At 36.9% G+C, this 17,852-nt stretch overlaps 1 protein-coding gene across 2 annotated transcripts; it reads right to left on the bottom strand.

Annotated features, from left to right (window-relative positions):
- Window positions 1-1,473: 1,473 nt before the first annotated feature.
- LOC115215944 (FAST kinase domain-containing protein 5, mitochondrial-like) lies at window positions 1,474-16,887 on the bottom strand. Of its 2 annotated transcripts, none has more exons than XM_029785327.2 (7): window positions 16,787-16,887; window positions 11,887-13,441; window positions 9,122-9,237; window positions 8,419-8,575; window positions 7,859-8,021; window positions 6,859-6,991; window positions 1,474-3,648 (listed from the first exon to the last, which is right to left on the bottom strand). In XM_029785327.2, exons 2-7 carry the CDS (start codon window positions 13,421-13,423, stop codon window positions 3,568-3,570), a joined length of 2,187 nt encoding a protein of 728 aa, XP_029641187.2. In that variant the 5' UTR covers window positions 13,424-13,441; window positions 16,787-16,887; the 3' UTR covers window positions 1,474-3,567. The 2 variants fall into 2 exon arrangements, with proteins under 2 accessions (XP_029641187.2, XP_036361781.1); XM_036505888.1 differs by lacking the exon at window positions 16,787-16,887 and adding an exon at window positions 14,360-14,874.
- Window positions 16,888-17,852: the final 965 nt, after the last annotated feature.

Raw genomic sequence — 17,852 nt, 5'->3', positions numbered from 1 at the left:
CATCTGCTCAGATTTGGTCAATTGTTAAATCAGTTCTTTGTTGACATGTATGCCAAAATTGAATCTGAAAGGCTTCTTTTTATCAAGATGAATAAAAAAAAAAAGCTGAACTGAGGACTACATCCATCACAGAGATGCAATACAAAATGATGGACATGCTCACAATGCAGGACAAATAGTGATTCTTCTATCTTCATTTGCTGGTGGTCCAAGATAGATGCATGAGAAGCATTGGTGGGCTAATCTGCTAACAGCTAATTAGTGAAGCTAACTTTTCATTTAGCGGATTAATGGACCAATTAGTTTCCATTAGTGGACCAATTAGCTTCCATTAAATTTAGTTCCTCTGACTTTAAGTTTGCTAATAAAATTCATACATTTGTTCTTGTTTGTTGTGGGCGTGTCTCAAAGAGTCTGTCAGGCATGCTATTGGCTGACTATGTGTACATGTGACAAGACGTGATTGGCCAATGCAGCAGCAGCTCGCTGAACAGCATTGTGTAATTCTGCAGTTTTGAGTTCACTTATGACATTGTCACACTACAATCTTACAGTGTCAGTGACAGCAGTGTACGTTATTGGCTTATCAAGTTGCCACTTAACATTATGGAAGGTGAAGACGTTTTTGTTCAGTTTGAGACTGAAGGGTCTGTTGAGGAGTGTGCAATAGCTGTGGGTGAGGCAGAGGTCCTCAGGTTGAGAGCCAGGAGTTTCAAAACCTGTGGCCCCAGCTGGAGGACTACTTTGTCCTTATGTCAAGGGATAAGAGGAACGCCAAAATTCTGTACTTCTGGTGCTTCATGTGCCAGCCCAAGGAGACTACCATTAAGGGACAAGCAGCAAGCCCTACAACTTGAAGTCACATGTCAAGAGGAAACACTCAGTGCATGCCATCCAGTTTGAGAAGAGGATCAAGGCTGGCTCTTCCTGTGGGAAACACAGGCAATTTTCTGGTAAGAGTGCCAGTAGCCAGTCGTCGCAGTCATGTGCAAAAAAAGCATACCAGCCCAGCATTGGTGAGGCATTTGCCTAAACTGCTGGTAATAGTGTCCATTAGTCTGTGGTGGACAGAAGGATTGTAGACCTGTTTGTTGACAACATGCTACTGCTGCATGTAGTGAAACCCCCCCACCTTTGACGGCCTGATCAAGACACTGAACCCTAGCAAGATGTTGATGTCTTGCTGCATTCTGGGCAGGATGATCTTGGCCAGCCATAAACAGCTGGAGGAGTATCTTACAAGGTATTTATAAATTAAAATTATACAAGTTTATTAAATTATCATTATAGTGTACTTCATATTTTCTTAATTTAATTTAATTTAATTATTTATTAAATAATTATTCTCTTAATTAATGTAATAAAATGTATAGTGGCTTATTGAAATAAATGTCATAATATATAATATACGGTATATATATATTCCACTCATGATTAAGTCTGCACAGCCAAAACAACAGTCTCTAATGAAATAATGAATAAACGAACCTTAAGATCTGAACTTATCAAATTCTGACCATCATTCCATCCCCTATCTCGGTTATTCATCCCTCCACCCCAATGCATATATGGACAGATTGCATGCTGTGATTGACTAAGGGAGAAAGAAGGAGTGAAGGTGGGGAGGATATCAGGTTGTCTGTTTCCCTTCATTTATCACTGCTACTTGTGACTTTCCTTCTATCACTGACCCTCAAGATGAAGCTCTTCGACAGAGATTCATATGTACTATTAACAATAAAGCTGTCTAGATCAGCTGGAAGAGGACTTCGCTAACTTCGGATATCCTCACACACTGGTCACAGATAATGCATCAACTTCCCTTTCTGAAGAATTTCAGAATTGGTGCAAAGAATGTGGGATCACACACCTGACAGGTACACCATACCATCTAACTATTAATGGAGCAACAGAACATTTGGTGCATTCAAGCAAGTACTGAGAAAAGTTTTCTGTGCTCCCAAAACAAGTTCTTCAAGAGTTTTTGATGCAGTACCAGAGAACGCGGACATCCTGTGGACTCTCTCCAAGCAAACTCTTGATGTCCCAGCAGATTCAGACTAGGATTCACTCTCTGCTGCCCTCTCTTGCACACATAGCTCAGGGCAAGCAATCAAAGGTATCACCAAAGGAAGAGATGACAACAGACTCAGGAGGTGTTGCCAAGGTAACCAAACAGTACAACACTGGTGATCCTGTATATGCACTGTACTATGGACCTCACCGATGGGTAGCAGCAGTTGGCATGAAGTCTTTGGGTACTCACTGTTTCAACAAGAAGGTTTTTCCTTATGGCCCAGTATGGAGATGACACTGGGAACAACTATGTCTGTACAATGCTTCTGCAGAGGACTGCGAACCTGGTGGTGATATCATAAAGGCTATCCTTCCCAGCACTAGCTGGTGGGGGGAGGTCAAGGGGATAGTAGAAAGCCTGAGTGTATGACAGTTTTTCCCATTCCATGGTGGTAGGTCCCTCATCTGGGATGTCACATGCTGTGACACCTTCTCCAGCAGCAACTTAGTGTGTTCAGCTACCAGTCCAGGCTCTGCTGCTTGTCATATTAAGAAAAGCAAACTATTACAGTACTGGTTGCTGACAGGTTTATAGACAATCCTGTGACAATGGAGACTTCCAGCATCCTTAGCCCCTGCACCACATCCCTGTTGATTGCTATCCGCAATTGTGAGTCCTGTGAGTCAGAGTGGCTATTCCAGCACATCACCCTAGCCATCCTCTGAGGCAACACTTTTTCCATTTTATCTGCTTGGACCATCAGGTGGTCTGAATTACAGGAAATTGAGAGAATGTAAGAATTTTGCAGCTTACTACACAAACAATAAAATTTTGAGATGATAACAATCAAACTTATAATAGTTAGAAATCTATCAGTTACTGAATACAAAAAAAATGCAATTACACTGTAAATTTGTAGTAAAAAATAGATGCATTGGACAGTGTTAAACAAGACTATCACTCAAGAATAGTCCATCTGACAGGTTTATGTACAACTTCAACCACAAAGATTGGCCTGATCCAAGGCTGGAGTGAAAGATATTTGTCTAAGGATCTGTATGGTGAAATAGAACCTACAACTAAGTGATCGCAAAACAAGCTTTGTCCATCTTAGCCACTCTAACTCTCACATTTTCCCAAACAGATGCAGGGATATTTCCAAAGCTATGTCTTCAGTCCACTTTAATTTATAATTAATGTAATGTTACTACCATTAAATGTGTATAAGTGTGGGTTTCCATACTTGTAATTAGAAGTAAATAACACATATAACAATATAATATTCTGAACTGTAACAATTGGGTTAAATAAAATTTAGAAAACAGTTACCACATTTTTTTTCATTACATGTTACATAACCTTGGAATTGTTTTTAATGAAGAATTATTTCCAGTTTGGTGGAAAACAAATGTTTAATGACTGGCTACTCACCCAATCACTGAATTGTAAACAGATTAGGAATTTTAACTTACAATGTTCAAAGAAACAGATTTTTTTTGAGGGGGCTCTTTCCAGGTGAAAGAAAGTTTGTAGAACCTATTTCTTGGTATTTAGTGAGTCAGTTCTGAAAATGCTGTTGTTAGTTTCCTATACACTTTATCTTTGCCTTCACAGATTTCAAAGAAGGGAACCTAGGGATAGAAAATAAATAACTGTTTAATCAAAAGAAAGTGGAGATTTAATTTGTATTGATGTACGAGGAGAATTTAATGAGAAGTAATGTCATTAATACTGATCTCTAAGCTATGTATACTTATCTTCCTGATTTTACCAGCATGGAAGGTGGATATTAAATGACGATATGCCAGTGGGTGTAACCAGCTCACTTATGAATACCCCTCATTCATTGAACAATAAACTTGCGAAGACCTATTGAGGCAAGTGAAATCAAAATCAAAATTGCTGACGTGGCCGATGATAGTACCGCCTGATTGGCACTCATGCCAGTGGAACATTAAAAGCACATCTGAACATGGGGTGTAACCAGCCCACTTATGAGTACCCCTCATTCATTGGACAATAAACTTTGCTTGTGAAGACCTATTGAGGCAAGTGAAATCAAATCAAAATTGCTGACGTGATCAATGACAGTACCATCTGATTGGCACTCGTGCCAATGGAACGTTAAAAGCACATCTGAGTGTGATTGTTGCCAGGGCCACAGATTGGCTCCCGTGCCAGTGGCACATAAAAAACATCATTCGAGCACGGTCGTTGCCAGTGCCGCCGGGCTGGCTCCCATGCAGGTAGCACGTAAAAAACACCTTTTGAGCATAGTCGTTGCCAGAACTGCATGACTGGCCCCCATGCCAGTGGCATGTAGAAGCACCCACTACACTCTCAGAGTGGTTGGCATCAGGAAGAGCATCCAGCTGTAGAAACTTTGCCAGATCAGATTGAGCATGATGCAGCCTTCTGGCTCACCAGTTCTCAGTCAACTGTACAACCCATGCCAGCATGGAAAGCGGACGTTAAACGACGATGATGATGGTAATGATGATGATTTATTCTTTTGGTCACAACCTAAAGGTCTTGGGCATAGATCAACAGAGACACCAAAATTGAAATAAAAGAAGCAAATTTGACTCTTTCACTTCCCTTCTTCTGGTGACTGAAGCAGGAAAATTATTGTACTGGTATCAGTAGTCCTTGCATCAATTCAACTTCCTGGTTTCTCTCACTCATGAAAATGGTTCCAAGACACTCGAACTTCTCCACCTGCTTCACTGTAGCTCCATTAACATGCAAAATGCACTGGATAGGCTTTCTTGAGAGGACCAATGTCTAAGCCTATGCAACAGTGATTTCCACTCTTGCTGTACAATACCCAGCAGTAAACCTATTTAGTGAATCTATTTGAAGATTAACTCCTGTCAATTTAACTAATATCATGTTGTCTGCAAATATCAGTCAACTAATCTCACACCCATCACTTCCTCCTTGGCTGCAAATATTAATCCAATTTATAGATAGGTAAAATTAGTAACAGAATTAATTGGATCAATTATACATTCTTATCTGACAAAGAAGGTCTTTTGTAGACAATCATCATCCTCATTATCGTTTAACGTCCGTTTTCCGTGCTAGCACAGGTTGGACGGTTCGACCGGGGTCTGAGAAGCCAGGGGCTGCACAAGGCTCCAGTCTGATCCGGCAGTGTTTCTACAGCTCGATGCCCTTCCTAACGCCAACCACTCCGCGAGTGTAGTGGGTGCTTTTCACGTGCCACCTGCACAGGTGCCAGGGGAGTCCGGAATTGGCCACGATCGGTTGGTGCTTTTAACGTTCCACCGGCATGGAAGCCAGCCATGTTCAGATGGTGCTTTTTATGTGCCACCGGCACTGAAGCCAGTCGAGGCGGCGCTGGCATCAGCCACGTTTTGATGGTGCTTTTTATGTGCCACCGGCACAGAAGCCAGTCGAGGCGGCACTGGCAATGGCCACATTCAGATGGTGCTTTTTATGTGCCACCGGCACAGGTATCACAACTACTATTTCCATTGATATTTATTTCGATGTTCATGTACTTGACTCAACAGGTCTCTTCAAGCACAGCAGGATGTTCTGGAATCCAAGGTACTTTGAATGGGCAGGGGCTATGTGGAACTGGTGCAGGAGGCAGCCTGGGTCTTTGCAGTCACAGCATATCTCCAGAGATCTCGGTCCTTTGCCATTGCCTCAGTGAAGCCCAATGCTCTGAGGTCATACTTGACTACCTCATCCCATGTCTTCCTGGGTCTATCTCTCCCCCTGATACCTTCAACTGTTTGGGAGTGGCACTTCTTCACACATCTCTCCTCATCCATCCGCAGTACATGACCATACCATCACAAGCGTCGCTCTTGCACACCACATCTGATGCTTCTTATGTCCAGCATTTCTCTCAGGGTGCTTACCCTCTGTCGTGCACGCACATTGATATTACACATCCAGCGGATCATGCTAGCTTCATTCCTTTCAAGTCTACGCATGTCCTCTGCAGTCACAGCCCATGTTTCACTACCGTGAAGCATGGAAGTTCGCACACATGCGTCATACAATCTACCTTTCACTTTGAGCGAGAGACCCTTTGTCGCCAGTAGGGGTAGGAGCTTTCTGAACTTTGCCCAGGCTATTCGTATTCTAGTAGTGACACTCTCTGAGCATCCACTTCCACTACTAACTTGGTCACCCAGGTAGCAGAAACTATCAACTACTTCTAGTTTCTCCCCCTGGAGTGTGATGGAATCTGTTTTCTGAGTATCTGTGGTGTCTATTGTCCCTGTGCATCTGCCGCACATGAAAGCTATCTTATCAGTTAATTTCCCTTTGATGTTGCTGCACCTCTTATGTGTCCATAGCTTACACTGGGTGCATCTTATGGAGTTTCTACCTACACCTTTCCTTCAGATCGAGCAGGGCCACCTGCCCGAGGGGGTGTGTGCTGAGTTCGCCTTTCTGCTTACTATAACTTTGGTCTTTGCTACATTTACTCTAAGGCCCTTTGATTCTAACCCTTGCTTCCATGTCATCATAAAACAACTTATTAAATCAGAATGAACAATTTTGTTCCTTACAAGTTGTACTTCATCTCTTATCTCTTCCTTGTTGCCTGTCTATCAGTTGATATTTCCATACCATAAAAATATTAATTTCTGTCTCAGGCACAAGGCTACAAATACTGAGAGAGAGAACAATCATGACAGTCCTTGATGGGTTCTTATTTTATGAAAACACTTTGAAATGCAAGTTGGTCTTGGTAGGATTTGAAACCAGAACATAAATTACTAAAATGAAATACCACAAAACATTTTGTCCAAAGGTCAACCAATTCTGCTAATAAATGCCAGTTCAAAACTTACCTCAATAACTTTGAAACCTTTTTTCTTCAACTGGCGAATTCTAGCTTTGTGAAGGCCTGTCAGAACATAGGATACTTCGTTGTTACTGTGAAACCGACAAAAGGCATTTGGGCCCAACACTAAGAGAGCCACTCTGCAAATAAATACAATATTCATTAAGTTGACTGAGCTATGGAATTAGTAAACTCTAAAATAAAATGATATTAAGAAATCAACTTCCTATTTACACATCCTGTTCTCCTGTCAGCACTCACTTATACTCACCTTTTTAGAATCCACCTCGACACCTCACCACCACTATTTTATCTCTGTTTCCACTTTTACCCTGGTCACTAATATAAGTAGCCAAGTAGCTCCTCTACAGAAAGAAACCGGTTTTGTTCTGGCCTCTACTTTCATACTTTAACCTCTCACCCCTTAGTATAAGTCCTACTCAGTCAAATGGGATCTTAATGTTGCAGGCTGCATGATGACCTTAGTAGTGTTGGTACTACAAAAAAAAAAAAAAGGTACCTAGTACATACTGTAAAGTGGTTGGCATTAGAAAGGGCAGCCAGCCATAGAAATGATGCCAAAACATATATTGGAGCAAAATATGGTCTTTGAACTGATCAGATTTTGTCAAACCATCCATCTCATGCTACCATGAAACATGGACATTAAGTGATGATGATGATGATGAACACTAATGATGTCTAAATTAGGTACAAGACCAAAAATTTTGAGGGGAGGGATTCATTAAATAAATTAGCCCCAGTATTTGATTGATATTTATTAACCTAAGAATTGGAACTAAAGGGCTTAAAGAGCTGGAACAAAAGTAGCTAAACATTTTAGCTGACACTGCCAAATCACAGCCTTCTTTAATCTTTTACTTGCTTCAGTCATTGGATTATGGCCATGCTGGGGAACCACATTTGAATTGGTGCTCCAGCAAGGCCATAATTACGATGAATGCAATAATAATAATAATAAAATGAGATGACAAAGAATCTTGTACCTTTGAACAGAAGAAGAAGACCCAACCATCTGCAGAAGGAGGCTGTTCAGAGCTGTTGTGGTTTTATTTCGGTCATTATTTTTATTAACGGAGTTAAAACCATTTAAAACCCTCTGATTGAGAGGTAGAAGTTTGCCATCATGACCAATCTGCATCTCTATGTCTGAAAACACACAAAACATTTCAGTATTAATCACAATTTGTTGTATTTTCCCCACAGTAGTTTGCTCCAAGGGTACCTTAACCTTTTAGCCAGCAAATTACTCTGTCAAATGTGAGGTTTGTTTATTCACTTTGTTTTGAATTAATCATGCATTATCTAGTAGCTTTGAGATTTCAATGCTGTAATTGTTTGCTTTTAGAACGACAATGTAGAGTAGGCATGAGAGGCCAGATATGGTCAGTATAAACCTAAAACAGGTAGAGTATTTGGGCTTGGCATGGCCAGTTTGAATACTAAGGGATTAAAATATCTTCAACTTTAGGACTCTGTAAAACATGCTCATAAAAAAAAGAATATCAAAAGCTAAAAAGAAATAAAGTAGTGAAGGTATGCTTACCTGCAGTTTGAAAATGAGGCAAGAAGCAAACGATTTGGTACTTCTCGTTATCATTAATTAGAGTATCAAGTTGTCTAAGAAACTTTAAAAGTAGACTTTCTCGGTGTGACAAATCTGGAGATTTCAGATCAGGCAGTTTACAAAACACCTCATGATTCTGAAAAATTCATTAAGGCTTAGAATTAATTACTATCATAAGAGAATAATTTCATAATCAAAAACAGAGACACAATAGCTGTGATGTCAAGGTGCAAGGTGCCCTGAGAAAGACAAAAGTTGGGTTCCACACCTGCCCTTTTAGAAAGGACTACCAAACTCTTGTGTTGTTTAGCCCTAGAACAGCCTGAACTAAGCAGGCCTATGATCAAAGACGTTCCAGCCATGACTGATCCATCTTATTTTCAAACATTATATCACATATATATAACATATTTTCCATTTTAAGATAATAAATAGGGTGTGATTTGAAAGGAATTTAACTGTTATTTCTTGAAGGTTGAACAACTACAGAGGCTCTTTTGGTTGCCTGAGCATCCAGTAGAATAAACAGTTGCTCTGATACTTATGCAAAGAGAGAAAATGGATATAAAAGAGTAAAAAACTGAATAGATAAATATACAGATACTGACAAAACTTAGTAGCAAACATACTGTAAAAAGTCTAACACATTGAAGAATAAAATGTAGCAGATTATTGGTCTTACCCTTGATAAAGTGCTGAGAAAATTGTCTGGCAGAAGCGGTCCTGTATAGTTGGGCCGTTCTAGTTTGACACTTTCACTTAAATGAAACAGTTCACGGCGTAAGTCAAGTCTTTGTGCTGAGAAAGTACAAAAGATACTCTTGTAGAGCAGTGAGACAACAAGCACAAACGTATCAACATTGCAAGCTAATGAGAGAGTCTCTATATCAGGAAATTGGGAGAACCTTATTAATACTGATGGCAAGAAGGAAATGTGTACAAAAGGGGGACAGTGGGGGACCACATTGATAGTGAGAGAAATAATAAATCCTTACAAATTCATAGTTAAGTAACTTATATATCAATTTAATGTTTTGGTTCTCAGGCTTAAGTCATTTTTTGCATGTGTTATTGAGATAACAGATTTAACTTTGAATGCAGCCACATTTTGCCTATCAGTATGCATTCCTACTCTCTGCCTATGTGGCTGCTTGACTTGCTAGAAATAGTAACCAAATCTGCCACAAATCACAACACGCTACCATCTTAAATAAAGGATACATTAGATAATGTAATCCCTGAAGTCGATAAAGATTAGATGGTCATGTTTAGAATATCTTAGACTAGCAGAGATGCCTGGCCTTGCTCGGGATTAAAATGGCATAGTTTTTTTATTGCTTTACTTGTTTCAGTCACGTGACTGCAGCCATGCTGGGGCACCTCTGTTGGTCGAACAAATCGACCACAGGATTTATTCTTTGTAAGCCTAGTATTTATTCTATCAGTGTCTTTTGCTGAATTGATAAGTTATGGAAATGTAAAAACAGCAACATCAATTATCAAGCAATGGTGGGGGTACAAACACAGACACACACACAAATATACACATATATACAACAGTCTTCTTTCAGTTTCCATGTATGAAATCCACTCACAAGGCTTTGATTGGCTCGAGGCTATAATATATATATATATATATATATATATATATATATATATACATATATACATATATATATATATATATATCATATATATATATACATATATATATATATATATACATATATATATATACACACACACACATATATCCCTCTAGACCCAGGAAAACCTGGGACGAGGTGGTGAAGCACGACCTTCGAACATTAGGCCTCACTGAGGCAATGACTAGTGACCGAGACCTTTGGAAATATGCTGTGCGTGAGAAGACCCGGCAGGACAAGTGAGTCCATCCCATGTCTTTTGCCAGCCCACTTATGCAAGCTTTCCTTCCTTGGACACGCGAAGACCTGTTGAGGCAAGTGAAATCGAAATTGAATTTGAAATCAAACCTCATCTGACGACTGGCACCCATGCCAACCTCCCTTCATTGGACACTAAACTCTGCTTGCGAAGACCTGTTGGGGCAAGTGAAATTGGAATCAAAATTGAACAAATCCTATGACTGGCACCCAGCAGTTGCCGCTGGACTGACTCCTGTGCAGGTGGCAAGTAAAGAAACACCGTTTCGACCCTGTGCTTGAGGAGACCTATTGAGTCAAGTACATCATTATCAAAAATCAATGGAAATTGTAGTTGTGCTCCCTGTGCCGGTGGCATGTAAAAAGCACCCACTACACTCACAGAGTGGTTGACGTTAGGAAGGGCATCCAGCTGTAGAAACACTGCCAGATCAGAATGGAGCCTGGTGCAGCCTTCTGGCTTCCCAGATCCCGGTTGCTAACATGGAAAACGGACGTTAAACGATGATGATGATACACATATATATATACATAAATATATAGACACACACATGCTAGCATGGGTTGGACGGTTCAACTGGGGTCTGGCAAGCCCAAAGGCTGCACCAGGCCAGTCAGATCTGGCAGTGTTTCTACAGCTGGATGCCCTTCCTAACGCCAACCACTCCGAGAGTGTAGTGGGTGATTTTATGTGCCACCGACACAGGTGCCAGACGAGGCTGGCAGACGGCCATGTGTGTGTCTATATATTTATGTATATATATATGTGTATCATCATCATCGTTTAACGTCCGTTTTCCATGTTAGCGACCGGAATCTGGGAAGCCAGAAGGCTGCACCAGGCTCCATTCTGATCTGGCAGTGTTTCTACAGCTGGATGCCCTTCCTAACGTCAACCACTCTGTGAGTGTAGTGGGTGCTTTTTACGTGCCACCGGCACTGAAGCCAGTCAAGGCAGCACTGGCATCAGCCACGTTCGTATGATATATATTACTCTTTTACTTGTTTCAGTCATTTGGGTGTTGCCATGCTGGAGTACCACCTTTTAGTTGAAGAAATCGACCCCTGGACTTATTCTTTGTAAGCTTGGTACTTATTCTATCGATATTTTCTGCCAAAGCGCTAAGTTATGGGGACGTAAACACACCAACATTAGTATCTAAGCAATGGAGGGGGGGGGGACAAACATGACACTTTCTATCAACCAACTCCACTCACAAGGCTTTGTTTGGCTCAAGGCGATAGTAGAAGACATTTGTCCAAGGTGTCATGTAGTGGGAGTGAACCAAAAATCATACCATCAGGAAGTAAACTTCTTAATCACAGAACCATGTTTGTGCTGTTAATTTCATTTAATTATGCTTTGTTTGTTCATGTGACAAATTCGTTTGCAAATTAGTTTTTTCAACAACCCATCAGACAACTTAACAAACAGAAAATTTCTAAAAGACATTTCTTTTACCTGGAACTAATTTACAAACCTCAAAAACACAAATAGCAAATATAAAAAGGTAAATATGACAAAAATGAAAGGATTCCTTACTTTTTCTTAAATCATGGATTTGTTCCAGCATTTTAGGTTGGAAGATGAAGTCAATGAGTTGGAAGGGGTAAAGATCTAGAAATGTCATGGCAACTAAAATATTTAACAAACATTGAGGGTGTTGTAAAATTTCATTCTTTCGCTTTCCAGACTCCAGTTCCTGTAGTATCTTATCCCAAAACTCAGGAACTGGTCCTAAAACTGGTTCAAGATTGGCTACAGAAAAGCAGATTTTTGTGATATCTTTCAATCTGTACTTGAAAAACTCTTCAAAATTAAGTCGATTTTTTACATTTGCTAAAAATTCATCACTGACAAAATGAATGTTATGGAAAAAAAGTATGATGTGCATGAATGTTGAGTAAGTGTATTGATGGAGGTGTTTAGAGATGGGATTTATCAGGGCATCCAGCTCATTGAATAATGGCAACATAGTTCTATCTACAGCCTTTGAACAAGATATTTGGAAACCTTTAAATATTGAAGCTACAGTTAATGAATCAGCTTGCGCAAGACTTTCATTAAGCTTTTTTGCAGAGGCTTCAAGAAAATCTGAGTTACGTATTTGTTTTTTGGTTTTGAAAAATCCGAGACAAATAATTGCAGTTTCTTCAATAGAGAGACTTTCTGAAATTGAAGGTAGACATTGAAGTATTTGAACAGTAATTTCCAGAGGCATTTTGCGGGCAAGATTGGCATAGAACAAACTAAGAACTATTTCATGCTTATTTAATAACCGGTCTTCAATAATTCCAAAAAATGTATGTTTGAACTTACATGCTCTATAATAATAGAGTAAAAAAAAGAAATCATTTGCTTGAAAAAATTGCTTTAAAGTAAAATCTTTTGAGCGTAACACACATTGGTCATCAATGACTTTAGCCATTTGGACACCAATCTTTTGTTGTTGCTTTGTTGAGCTGGACCGGAATTCCAAATGAATTATAATGTTCATGTAGTGAAATAATTGCTCAGTATTCCATTTTGGCAGTTGGTCAATCAGAAGTCGACAAATTTCAAGAAATATTTCATTTGTGAATAACTTATGACGCTTTTCTGCTGAGAATTTTGATAAATCGTGGAATTTATCAAGGATCTGTGTTGGAGAATATGTCTGAAAGTTATGAAGAAAATCGTTCAAGTCTGTAGCTTGGTTTTGACTACAATGTTTGATATATACTCGAGGTAAAAAGAATGACTGATATTCTTGATTATGAGATAAATAATTATAAAAATGCTCATTTTCAGTTTCTTGACGTTGAAAAACTGGGGTATATTTATCTTCTTGGAGGGAAGAATAACTTTTTTTCAAGAACTGAACTTTTTGATTTTTTCCTTGGACCAAATTGTTTTGATTCTGATAAAATGGTAAGTACTGATGGAGGGAAGATATTTGAAAGCCAACGGATTTCTTTAGTTGGTTCTGAAATTCTTTGAAACACAAAGTAGAAACAGACGATGATTTGTAAAGAAGGCCAAGGAATTGCAAGGAAACTCTTTTGGAACATTTTTGGCAAATAGTTTTTAGAAGTATCATGTTCTTTGAGATAAGTATCTGCAGAGAAAATTAAAAAAATAAATATAAGACTGATTTCTTTATCTCAAGGTCAACATTCAAAAGTTAGCTTAGTTAACTGAATAGGAGTATCATAGCATCTATAAATAGTTTAAACTACATTTCTTAATCTCTTTCAGCAGTCAGAGAAGATATTTTGTTCTTACAATGAGATGTACAATATGCACCTAAATGGCACTAGCCTTGAAGAACACTTCCTTCATGAGTACCACCCTGAAGGAGAGATGACCTAGACTGAGTATCTACAAAGTAATTATAATTCTAAGTAAAAGGAAATTAGTTTCTATTTAATTTTTTTTTCTGATAAACTTACTAAGCACCAATTGTTTTAATCAGTCACTAAAGTAATGGAATATTTATAGTACTCCATTATAAATGGAGTATCCCATTTATAAGATGTAATAAGATATCCTCATGATTCTAGCTATAGTGGAATTGGACTAAATAGAGGTACTGGCAGCATATGGCATATGGGTGAACATTAACCTTGAGAATATCTCAGTTTTGTCTTTTAGGCCCAGGACCATTTTTGAATTACTATTTTGGCAGAAAAGTAGGTAAGTGTTACCATTGATGGTTGACCAGTATGGCAGCATACTTCAAAGTAGAAAATGCAAATTTTTTTTGATTCCTGGTTGAAACAATTTCACTTTATTTACACTACAAATGACCTCAAGAAGGTCATTAATACCACCATCCATTGTTTGTGCCCTAGTTGACACCATTTGTATAATAGAAACACTCATTTACAACTATCTCATGATGTCAAGACAAGGAGACACAAACACACACATATATATATATAAATATATGTATATGACAGTCTTTTCTGTTTTTGTCTACCAAATCCACTCATGAGGCTTTAGTCAACCTGGAACTGTAGTTGAAGAGACTTACCCAAGGTGTCATGCAGTGGGACTGAACCTGAAACCATGTAGTTAGAAGCAAACTTCTTAACTGCAAGTGACATCTACACCTAAAAACAATATCTTTACAAACTGAAGGTACAGCACAGTTTCAAATCCAAGAGGAAATACTACAACACCCAAATAGCTTGATGTTTAATCTCAGGTCAGTCTTGATGAAAGGTATTCCAACTGTGACGTTCCTATCTTATTTCAGACATGGTGCATCCTAGGACCATATTATAGAATGGGGCCTTACTTTTTAAGGATGTAATTGGAAGGAAATTTGGTTGTTATATTTAGTAAGTTGATAGACCACATAGAGGACAAACCAGCCTCTCAGAAATTTAGACTTGAAATTTGACAGCAAAAAGTATCAGAGCCAGTTATTCAATATAAATAATTCAATAAATTATTGCTGATCAATGGATTTTATCATTTGCTTTGCTCTATCCTACTGACTCTGCTTCTTCATAACTTTTTCAAAAATGCTTATTTTTTAACGAAATTTTCCAGAGATACATTTTTGATGGTGTAGATGATGATTATATTCTGGTATAATCATAATCTACACTATCAGGAATATGTTTGTAGAAAATTTTATAAAAAAATATTCATTTTTCAGAAAGTTATGACGGAACAAAGTCACGGGAGAACGCCTTACTTTTGATACCAACTCACCTAAGACCACCTCAAGTTCTAAATTAATTAAAACAAAAACAAATATAATAGCAATAATATTAATAAACCACAGAAACTAAACACTATACATAAATAAACTGATACTGCAATATGTAAAGATGAGACTGCTATTTTTAGCACTTTGAAGCGTATGCAGAGGCACTGTCAGTAGAAGCATTCAAATAATTAAACCTCAGGTCAACTCTGATGCAGAAACCTATAATTAAAGACATTCCAGCAGTAACTATCTAGTTGGTTAGGATTTGTAGTATTACATTATATGACAATTTCTAAATAACGTGTGGTAATATCTCTAAACTTCACTTTTTTGTAGAAACTGGAGTCTAAGACACAAGGTGTTGATAAACACCTGAAACCATTTTGAGCATTAAGGGTGCTTAATTATTAATGAACTAATTCTAAAACTCACTAATTTCCAGTGAAATATCAATGTCGTAACTAGTATTCACCAAACATATATTTCACATTAAATATTCCAACTAATGACTGAATTTTTATTGCTCTTTATTAATTTTTGTTAAGTATTTTCATAAAATTTTAAAATATTTCTTATTAAAACAGCAATGACACAAAAGAATGAATGAATTGTATTTATATTAAGAAATTTTTTATTAATTATATTTTTGGATTATATTTTAGAAATTTCCATGATGTGGGTCTATAAGTTACACAAGTCTGCATTTTTAGATTAAGTAAATAATGATTGTCTATTTATAGGTGATTCTAAATTATTTTTTGTTAATATTGATTTCAAATGTGTATTTAGTTTTTGCTTATCATGTACAGATTTTTTATTATTATTTTAGAAGATCAGTTATATTTTGTTTCTGCTTAATGACAACATACCTGCCACAAATGTAGCAGAATATGTTCGGATTGTTCACGCACTTACGTCTATATGTAAACATTTTAAGTGGAGTTTATATGTAAATATCATCAACAACTGATGTACACAGCTTTTCAAAGTCACGTCGTCTGTAATTAGATGACTGTTTAATAGACTTTATTTTGGCTGCTATACCTTTACTAATATTAGATAAGCATTGGTTTATTAGCAATCTATTTTGTTGAGCAAAATAAATCAGGTAATCACCGTTATCTGTTTGATACGATAATACATAAAATAAAATAAAGCTTCACAACAGAAAAAGTAGACGTGATGGAGAAAAACTAATAACAGCTCTGAAATCAACGTAAAAAAATTTCTAGAAAAAGTTATGTAGACATTTAAACAGAAAATCACGCAGACTTGTTATCAACAATCCTGTGAAGAGGTCAATAGCATAAGTTTGCCTACTGCCTCCCGGTCTAGTGTGTTTTTTATATTTTGGTGTTTAGCTAGTATTATAATTTAACACATACGTTTAATAAAAGATACACAAAAATACTATTAACACACAGCTAATATAATAAACATTAATCGGGTGTTAGACACCACAGGTAATGCTATGCTGGAGAATTGCCGTATTATTATTAAGATAAAACAAAATCTTTATAAAAGAAATATAAAAGGCTTCTAATTTTATGAAAAGAATAATAATGTAGAATTCTTAATTTTAAGCTATTTTTCTATTCCACTTTAAGAGGATATCGTGTTTAAAAAAGTTATTTTATTATGCTGCACTCACAAGTCACACACTATAAAATACTGCTATAACTTAAAAACAACTCTAGAATAATCCAAATTACTAAAAACTGTGAGAGAAATTATAGTTACCAATTTTCAATAATGAATTTTAAAAGTCATAATAACAGTCATAAAATATACTGAAGTAAAAGACGGACGAAGGTAAATACCAAAACATTGCATTTCGGACATTTAAAGTAACACAGTAACACGTGGTACGTTGTGACTTATGTCCCTTTACATGATTGTTTAGCAGTGTGTAACTCTAGTGAGCCCAGAATGAGAGAATGTGTGCTGTTTTTGTGATAATCATAGAGTTTCCGAAAATTTCTAAGGATTTGTGTATTATGAATACAAACGATTATGATTCTGCAAATATTTTTTAAAATTACAATTTATTTCATTTGAGGCATTTGGTGCTGAATTGAAATTTTTCTATCTTTCTTCCTCATTTTCTTTTTCTCTCCCCTTTCTTTCTTTTTTTTCGTTCATGTTTGTGTTTTCGGTTTTGGATTTGTATCTTAATGTGATTTTATATTATATATGTATCATATACATACTTGTTATATATGTAATAAAATAATTGGTACTTTTTGGCTATCTCACTCTCATTAAAAAATTGGGTTATCTCCCTCAACTAAAAAATTGTTAAACCCTCAATAAAAAATGAAAAAATTAATAAACATGATAAGTGAAAAGATTAGACATTGACTCGGATAATATTTTTATAACAAATCATACAAAACTGAAAAAAATTAATAAACGGGAAAACTGAAAAAATTAAACATCTCATTGAATCTGATAATATTTTATATTCCGATCTGGATCATAATGTAAGAGTTATTAATAATATTATGAATGATAATAATGATAACATTAATGGTATTGACAACGATAATGATGCTAACTTTAATGACACTTTAGAAATTATTATGAAGTAATATAATGTACTATTGACTATGTATATTTGCATCTAGGTACTAATTTGTGTATGTTTATTATCACAATATTAAGTAAAAAAACTGAGACATTGGGTGTGGAACACGTATATATGTTTACTAATTTATATTATTTATTTATATCATTATGTAAATGTATATTTTCATATGTATAAGAGTGTGAGTATATGCACTCATATGTATATGTATATGTTGTA

This window comes from Octopus sinensis, linkage group LG9 (assembly GCF_006345805.1).
Source record: "Octopus sinensis linkage group LG9, ASM634580v1, whole genome shotgun sequence".
NCBI classification, from domain to species: domain Eukaryota; kingdom Metazoa; phylum Mollusca; class Cephalopoda; order Octopoda; family Octopodidae; genus Octopus; species Octopus sinensis.
Note: the sequence above shows the minus strand (reverse complement) of the source record. Positions and strands in the feature narration are given on the sequence as shown.

Coding starts and splice junctions, on each gene's coding strand:
- LOC115215944 (XM_036505888.1), bottom strand. Junction 9,238..11,886: donor AATCCATGATTTAAGAAAAA/GTAAGGAATCCT, acceptor GTACTTTCTCAG/CACAAAGACTTGACTTACGC. Junction 6,992..7,858: donor TCTTCTTCTTCTGTTCAAAG/GTACAAGATTCT, acceptor ATTTATTTGCAG/AGTGGCTCTCTTAGTGTTGG.